The 9,366-nt window shown below is 34.2% G+C and overlaps 1 protein-coding gene and 1 long non-coding RNA gene across 3 annotated transcripts in view; one reads left to right on the top strand and one right to left on the bottom strand.

Annotated features, from left to right (window-relative positions):
* Positions 1-8,526, bottom strand: part of LOC128251595 (uncharacterized) — a 24,978-nt gene extending 16,452 nt beyond the window's left edge. The window contains exons 1-2 of the long non-coding RNA XR_008267198.1: positions 8,001-8,526; positions 4,338-4,434 (exon numbers count right to left, since the gene is read on the bottom strand). This is a non-coding gene — a long non-coding RNA (uncharacterized LOC128251595). The remainder of the gene's footprint in view (positions 1-4,337; positions 4,435-8,000) is intronic.
* Positions 672-3,265, top strand: LOC106870380 (uncharacterized). Of its 2 annotated transcripts, none has more exons than XM_014916419.2 (2): positions 672-851; positions 1,680-3,265. In XM_014916419.2, the coding sequence occupies exon 2, from the start codon at positions 1,711-1,713 to the stop codon at positions 2,773-2,775; it is 1,065 nt and encodes a 354-aa protein (XP_014771905.1). In that variant the 5' UTR covers positions 672-851; positions 1,680-1,710; the 3' UTR covers positions 2,776-3,265. The 2 variants fall into 2 exon arrangements, with proteins under 2 accessions (XP_014771905.1, XP_014771906.1); XM_014916420.2 differs by having other exon boundaries at positions 672-857.
* Positions 8,527-9,366: the final 840 nt, after the last annotated feature.

The following is a 9,366-nucleotide window of genomic DNA, read 5'->3' as shown; positions in this document are numbered from 1 at the left end:
TTATGTTTATTTGTCAATTGCTTAACCTTATGCAACTTTCGTGACACTCCAGTTGATCCGATCAACGGAACAGCCTGCTCGTGAAATTAACGTGCAAGTGGCTAAGCACTCCACAGACACGTGTACCCTCAACGTAGTTCTCCGTGATATTCAGCGTGACACAGTGTGACAAGGCTGACCCTTTGAATTGCAGGCAGTAAGAGTGAGAGAAAGTTGTGGTGAAAGAGTACAGCAGGGTTCGCCACCATCCCCTGCCGGAGCCCCGTGGAGCTTTAGGTGTTTTCGCTCAATAAACACTCACAACGCCAGGTCTGGGAATCGAAACCGCGATCCTATGACCACGAGTCCACTGCCCTAACCACTGGGCCATTGCGCCTCCACTTATGCAACTTTAATATCATATTATTCACCTCTATTATTCATTTCATTTATTAGTTACAAATTATTTGCATATTCCCATCAATTTAAAGAATTATTTGTTGTATAGAGAAAATAACATTCCTACTGTTTTATTTTATATATTTAAAAAATACTTCATGCTTCCTTTCTTAAAAAATCAAAGCCTTATCTCTTCTCATTGGAGGGAAGAGGAAAAGCGGGGGGAAAATGTTCTTTTTTTCAATTAATACGGTGGTAATATTAAGGTATATTAATAACTGGGTAATATTTTAGTCGACACCGTCAGTTTGTCGGGTTCTGTTTCACATGACTTACGTTTTCTTCGTATTTTTGCATCCTTATAAAACTATTTAAACATATATGTATATATATCCTAAAAGACCAGATCACTCATTCCACCTCAAAAAAAAAAGGAAGGCATAGAAAAAGCATATAACATTCCTTTGTAATTTGTGAGTGTGTGTATTTTTTGGTTGTGTCTGTCTACTGACTTATTGCTTTATATATTATATATATATATCTACTAACTGCCAATGCTGAAACAAGAAACAGCGTCGATCACAAATATATTTAAACAAAAACAGATTTAATATTTACAAAAATACAGACGAAAATGCTTCGTTTGAAAAGTGTTTCGATAAATTTCGTATAAACGGAGCACTGCCATAATCTATATTGTTGTTGTAGTGTTGCTTACTAACCGAAATTCGATTTTTTTGTTTGTCTTTTAGTTAGTTTTTGTTTTCGTTTTTATTTCGTAATGCAATCTATTATTGTTGTGTTGTTTGCTTCGCTTCAAACGTATCTTTACTATTAAAACTGTATATTTCCTTTGTTCCTGTGTTTGACTTTATTTTTTGAAAAGAAAGAGATTATTGTTTATTTCTACTAAATTTTCTTTCAAAGTTATAAATTTAATTCTGTCCAATCTTGCTGAGGGATTATGTTATTAATTCAGTAAAAAATAATTAATAAATAATAATTTGCATATAACTACCGGAAGAATATATTTTTTTCCTTCATATATTTCTGATAATATTTAAAATAGTGTTAAAAATTACTTTAGAAAACTATGTTATCCTATACTTCGAAAATGATAATATCCTAAATGAACCTTATTAACTGGTTTTATTTATTTATCTATTTTTTTAAATATTCATAATAATTACTCAGTAATTTTGAAAGAATTTTACATTCACCTTTATTATTATTATTATTATCATTATTATTATTATTATTTGCATGTAATGACTTGTGTAAATCACTGATTTACATTCTAGGAAAACCATTATCACAGGACAGCTCAGAAACATGGGTAATAACACATCTCAGTGGTACAGTTGTGTTCCAAAGCATGTATTAACATCGTGTACACTTCCAACGGAGCCTCCCTGGCAGGAACAACAGAGTTTAAATAATAATCACAAGCAACACATCCCATCAGATCAAGCAACAGATAACCTACTTCAAGCTATCGTAATGGATGATTGCAGTGAACTACAGCAGCTAATGGATACCAATATTGACTTGAATATACCACTAAATGACAACAATGAAACAGCATTAATACTGGCTGTTCGTTTGGGACATACTAATCAGGTGAAAACACTCATCAACCAGCCATCTTGTGATAAGAATAAACTGAATATAAAAAATTGTTCTACTTTTGATATTGCACTAATCTATGCCTACAATCAATGTACAGAAGTTGAAGATAATGTGAACTATTGGGAAATCATCAAAATTCTTATGTCAACTAGCTTTGATCCCATCTGCAAAGATGCCATGTTGTACGTGGTAAGAACTGCTTTGAAATATGGAAACACTGACTTCATTAACCAACTTTCTGAAATAGCAATCAAGTATTGCACATCGTGCAAATTTCATGAGCTTCTTCTCCTGCAGCTACACCGACACCAACCAGTTTTTGAAGGGCCAATGGATGATATTTTTACAACACTTTCCAAATTTACAATCAAACTATTATGTGAATGCAGTGGCTCAGAACTTGTACCAATTGTGAATTCCATGAAATATTACTTGGAATCTCATTGGCATGATAAACAAAACAAACTACATGTGTCTAAGAAATTAGCATTATATGCCACTGCATCTGGTTGGCATTGGTCAACTCAGTATATTGATTATATCTCTAGAGTGGACCCTTATCTCAGCAGTTGGTGTGTAATGACATCTAAAACTGTTCCTTCTCTACATCATCTTTGTCGCTGTGCCTACCGTAAAACACTCACATGTTCTGTAAGTATATCCTTTGAGAAGTTTCCACAAGCTATCCCTAGAGTCATTCAAGAATACATTTGTTTGAAAGATGTAGAGTTATTATGTAGAAAAAATCTTCAATCAATTACTTTCTAAATATTTTCCTCTGTGTTAATCTTTCATCCATCAATGCATGATTAAACTTCAATATTAAAGCAATAAATCATTACCCATAATCTCAGACTTTTATATAAAACATACTTACAAATGAGGCCTTACTACTAACATTTAGTAGTAAAACTGCACATGTGCATGTGTTTGTTAATATTACATGTATAAATTATCCAGGTATGCGTTTGTCCACTCACAGATGAGTGTATGTATACATGCATACATATATATATATGTATATATATATATATATATATGTATATATATATATATATATATATATATATATATATATATATATAAATTTTTATACTCCAGATGACTTTTGCTCATTAAGTGGTACTGTATCTTGCTATTTTGAAATTACTCTGGCTGCTATTCAAGAGGAAATATTTATCCAATTGAAGAAGTATAGCAACTGCTGTGAAGTTAAGTTTCTGTACTGTTAACCAAATAAACATAAATTCAAAACCTTGTTGTGTGTCCTTGGTTTACCTTTCCTTTTTTTCCATCTGTCTTGCTAACAAGTTCCACTCCTACTTCTTGAAGGAATGAATATTCAGCAATAGGAAGAGCATAGAACCAAAAATTCTTGCTCCTAAGAAAATGTGTAAATGTCTTTTAACAAAATAATGAAGAAATACACAATTCTCATTTAAATATTTTGATGTGACTGTACAGACACATATAGTTAATCAGGAATGAGCTAAATGGCTTGATTTAAATGTATAAATATAATAGTAATGATAATAATGATTATATATATACCCTAGAAACTATATGGTTTCCCTTTTAACAATTTACTATTCATGTTAACCTGCCAGAAAGGATGGAGTGGGTTGTATAGATATTTTCCTATAGTAAATCTTTTGTCATGTTCTTTAACAGCTGAGTGCCTGTCCTATTGCTAAACACTCAACCATGAAGTGGGAGTGGGACCTGTTGTTAGCTAAGCAGACAAAGGAACAATGCAATATCTGTAATATGCATGTAACTTCATGCCCATTGTACTTCTTTTCATATGTGTATGTATAATATATGTATCATCATCATCATATTATGTCCATTTTCCAAAATGGGTCAGAGGACTGCATTTCATTCTTAAGTTCCATTTTGGCCTGATGCCCTTCCTAACATCAACCATTTTACCAAGTGTACTTAGTGTATTTTTTTTTCATGGCACTGGTACTACTAAGGTTGCTATCTTCAAACAAGTCTGGAATCTCTCAACCCCACACCTGACAGTCAACAGGGTGCATTTTATTGTAGCACCAGCACGAGAGAGAAAAGATATTGAAGCATGATAAAGCAACAAGTGGGTAAATAGGGAGAGTGAAAGGTATCAACACCAAACAACCAGAGGAGGAGTGAAGATTTTACCATGAATAAATTTTAGTAATGTTTAACTAAGATACCCTAATTGAGAATGAATTCTTTAGTGAGGACACAAAAGACCAATAAGTAGTTGACTTAATGTATCAGCTGATTTTACACCACCACCTGGTTTTGAGGTACCTTCAGCAGAGCTGACTATATTGCAAACTTACCAGACAATTCTTCAGTTTGTGATTAACTTCCTCCCTCCTTCCTTTCATCCCAAAAGGTGCTAGTTTCCTTCATAGGTCATATGTGCTAGTTTTCCTTCTGAAAAAGATAATGTGTTATAAGAATCTCTATCGTACACATGCATGATATGCATTTTATCCCTTACGGTGTATATTTATTATTAAATTCTACAAGCAATATTATTTATATCCAAGTTGTACTTGTTTTGGTAAGTGGCTTAATTTGAGATTGTCTGTTAAAACTGAAACAATTACAGCAAGAGTCATTTAGCCACTTAGAAATACTCAAAAATCATATTTGAGAATGGAGGTGTAAATATGGATGTAGGTATGCATGTATGTATGTCAAGGCACAGTAAGGGTGAATAGTTAAGAAGTTCATTTTGCAGTCATGAGATTTGGTTTCAATTCCACAGCATGGCATCTTGAGTAAATGTCATTTTGTAATGCCTCAGATAAATTCATAGTCTGTGAGTGAAATTGGGTAGATGGAAACTGAATGGAAGCCCCAGATGGATTATACTTGTAATTCAAAATTCCAGCTTTGTCACTGACAAAATCATTAGCAGGCCAACAACATACTTAGCAGCATTTCATCTGAGCTCAAATTCCACTGAGGTCGATTTTGCCTTTCAACTTTTCAGGGTTGATAAAATAAGTGCCAGTTAAGCATTGGGGTTCATTGTAATTGACTTACTCCACCCCAAAATTGCAGGCCTTGTGCTAAAATTTGATGATGATAATGATTATTATTATTATTATTATTATTATTATGTTGTTGTTTTTTCTTTCTTCAAATTTTCTTCCATTTCTTGCCAAGTGTTTTCCGTACACCTAGGGCAGAGAAACTCATTGTATGCATTCCCAGTTGTTTATTATTATTATTATTATTAATATTAATATTAAGGCAGCAAGCTGGCAGCAATGTTAGCATGTCAGGCAAAATGCTTAGTGGCATTTTGTCCATCTGCACATTCTGAGTTCAAATTTTGCCATGGTCAACTTTACCTTTCACCTTTTTTCTGTGTCGATAAAATAAGTACCAATTGAGTACTGTGATTAATGCAATCAGCTTAGCCCCTTCTCTGAAACTGCTGACCTTGTACCAAACTTTAAAACCATTATTATTATTATTATTATTATTATTATTAACCCACTACCTACCAGTGATCTCATATGAGATCACTTAAAAATTACAAATTTCGTAATTATCTGTCAATATTTACACATATCTAACCTTTTTGCTATATCTACTAGATATATTTCTCTGATATTCAAATGAGGTTTGCTAATTTTTCACCCAATATCTTGCTTATTTCCATTTAAAATGTTATTTTGATCATTCCAGCATGTTTCTAAGGCTGTTTTATACTAGAAATCAAAGTTTCATAAAACAATTCCAGTTAATAGAATTATGGGAAGTAATGGGTTAAGGCAGTGAATTGGCAGAATTGTTAGCACACCAGGCAAAATGCTTAGTGTCTTTTCATCCGTCTTTACATTCTGAATTCTGAATTCAAATTCTGTTGACTTTGACTTTGCCTTTCATCCTTTGAGGATTGATAAAATAAGTACCAGTTGAGCACTGGGGGTCGATCTAATTGACTTGTGCCCCCACCCCCCAACCACAATCGCTGGCCTTGTGCCAAAATTTGAAACCATTATTATTAGTAGTAGTAAGGTGGCAGGCAAGCTGGCAGAATCGTTAGCACGTCAGGCAAGATGCTTAGCGGTCCTTCTCCTGTTGCTACATTCTGAGTTCAAGTTCCAGCGAGGTCGACTTTGCTTTTCATCCTTTTGGGATCAATAAATTAAGTACCAGTTGAGTACTTGGGTCGATGTAATTGACTTGAAACCTGCCCCCCCCCCAAATTTCAGGACCTGTGCCTATAGTAGAAAGGATTATTATTATTATTAGTAGTAGTAGTAGTAGTAGTAGTAGTAAGAAAGGCAAAAAGAATTAAAACAGTTATAGTGTGACAGAGTGATCAATTTTGCCTTGCTTTTGAAACTCCATTAAAACTATTTCATTTCACTTCTCTTCCATATTAAGAAAGGCCTGAAAGCCACATAACTTCATTTCTTCTTCACTCGTAAGTATGAGACTTTATCACTGGCTGTCATGTGAAACAATTATCACCGTCGACGTCAGTGTCTATAGTCATGTTCTACCTGTTGGTCTTGTAGTCAGCAGCCCAGCACCATAACCACTCACCATAACCATACATCAATTACATCAGTGGTTCTCAAGAAGGATCCAGATAAGATTTTCTTGTTAAAATTTATGTGCAATAAATTGGTTATACTTCTACAATACACAAAATATTTTAATAATTTTTTATACAATTCGCTGTTTCAATATATTAGCGAGTTCGTTGCCAGTACCCCTGGACTGGCTCCCGTGCAGGTGGTACGTAAAATACACCATTTCGAGCGTGGCCGTTGCCAGTACCTTCTGACTGGCCTTCGTGCCAGTGACACGTAAAAGCACCCACTACACTCTCTGAGTGGTTGGCGTTAGGAAGGGCATCCAGCTGTAGAAACTCTGCCAAATCAGATTGGAACCTGGTGTAGCCATGTGGTTCACCAGTCCTCGGCCAAATCGTCCAACCCATGCTAGCATGAAAAGCGGACGTTAAACGATGATGATGAATAAATTAAGTATTAATTGTAGGATTTTATCTATTTAATTGACTATATCCCCCCACTCCCAGAATTTTTAGCTGTGCCACTATGAGAAATACAATTAAATCGTTGCGAATCCTTTATACGTACATCTGATAAAAAAGTAATTTGTGTCCTCTCTTTTATAGCGCGGGTAACAGTGCGTTATAAATACCCCCGAAGAGATATTTTAGATTTAATGTACATATTTTATTTCATATTTTCTATCGTTAAACTATTATATTCAATTTTTTATGAATTAATTTAACATCGAAAAAGAATATTTTTGAGTTCTAGAAGGAAATAATTTCTATGATAGGGAAAATCTTAACGTAAAAGTCTTACAAAATAATAGACTTTTCTATTTAACGTTTCCGGTTGCGGTCATCAAAAAAATAAGTGCCTAATATAATGCAAGGGAAATAACTCTTTCCAACACGGGAATTCGCAATTCCCTTTACTGATTGACAAATTCCTTCGTGGATATACTCTTTAATTAACGTCCCAACAACTTCAATGTAGTGCATGTTTTGGGGGTGGGGAAGGGCATTGGTAACAACGATGTTTAATAGCTACAACCGGAAATTCATACCAGGTTTCAAAACTCGACTCAGTGGACGTATCACAGAATAAAATTGGTTAAACTCACAACACTGGTGTGCATTGTATTTCCTTGAGATATACCAAGAGGAGTTGGCTATTAGATGCCAAGATGCTACTCTGCACCTAATAATTAAGTCAAATGGATAAGAAAAATCAAAAGCATCGAGAGTACAGTTCAGATTTCGAATCCTGCGTATCAAATTATAACCATGCCTTTCTTGTATTCCATAGTTGAAGGAAAGGTATTTGTGCTTATATATGCTTTAGGTCATTTTTTTCTCAACTTTAAAGTATAAATGAACAAATTATGAGAGAGATGGGGAGGGGATAATCAATTAAAACAACCAAATCATGTCCATAGTTGTCTCCCATACTTACCAAAAAGAATTATTTGCATTTCACTTTTTTTTCTTTCTTTCATCACAAATTACAACCAGTTCGATTAGTAATGCTCCTTGTATAAATTATATTTATGTTAATCTTAACTAAAGCGTCTAATTTTTGCGACAGTAACACTACGTTATTTAAAATGTATTTCACAAAAAATATCCTGGGTGCAGGTATGACTGTGCTAAGAACGCTCAACAAAAACGTGCTTTTTGGATTCACTCCCACTGCTCGGCATGTTTTCTAATACTTTTTGAATAAATTTCATAATTGGAAACTGTGTGGAAGCCGGTCGTATATGTCTTTGTGTTTGTTCTCTGCAACCAATTTGCTTGACTAAACACGTCAAGGCGGTGCCCCAGCATGGCCGCATTCCAATAACTGACACAGATAAAAGATCCGATGTGTAGTGCCAACGCTATGATTAAAAACTAACGTTTATATACTCCAGTCAATTACAATTCACTGTACAGCAACTCAGTCAAGGTAAGATGTAAATAGATGACGAATTGCGAGAGCCCCTTATGCGATGCATAAAATATTCTTTAATACAACTTTATCACCTTATATCACAACAGATATCACAGACGTTTAATCCCCTTTGATTTTTTAAAATTTCAGTATGATATATATATTAGAGGTTTTCCTGAACCTGTCCTACAACCAAAGGTCTTTAATTTCAAGTGAGTTAAAATTTGGATTAAAGATGTAGACAAGATATGGAAGACTCACAAAAGACGATATTATTTTACTTATTTTACGATGTTTACGTAACTTGTTCACTTACGCAGCACCGATAAACAACTTTGTGGTGTACCTATAAATGCTAATGTACGCGTTTAAAAGACCAACAAATATGGCTATCTGCCAAACTAAAATTTTCGCTAATTTGAATATTATTTCCCTAAAATTGCATATGGCCAGTTACTCAACAGAGACTTTGTCTGGCCATTTGACCTGCTAGAAATAATAGCCAAATTTCTCTTAAATCACGCCTTACTACCTTTAAAAAATAACATTGCAGAATGTAGCTGTGGATATCCAGACATTTTCTATTTATTCTAGATTTGATAAATTAGAGTTGACCTAGTGCTGAATAACATAACGTCACATATCTGTAAAACTACCCCGAAAACAAAAATCTGTTCATACATGGCTGTATGCTTAAGAAGTTTGCATTGCAAGCACGTAGTTTTGGGTTCAGTTGCACTGCACGGCACCTATAGCTCCAGACCTATTTATGCTTTGTCAATGAATTTAGTAGACGGAAATTATATGTAAGCCCATCGTATTCATATATATATAAAGGAGACCACTAGGTGGACTGTTATTGTGCTAGAAGAAGATCACAGTCCAC

This window comes from Octopus bimaculoides, chromosome 2, assembly GCF_001194135.2.
Source record: "Octopus bimaculoides isolate UCB-OBI-ISO-001 chromosome 2, ASM119413v2, whole genome shotgun sequence".
Classification (NCBI taxonomy): Eukaryota; Metazoa; Mollusca; class Cephalopoda; order Octopoda; family Octopodidae; genus Octopus; species Octopus bimaculoides.
This window is presented reverse-complemented; position numbering and strand designations above follow the sequence as displayed.

Excerpts from the sequence above, each read along its gene's own strand:
- LOC106870380 (XM_014916419.2), top strand. The coding sequence starts at position 1,711 with ATGGGTAATAACACATCTCAGTGGTACAGTTGTGTTCCAAAGCATGTA.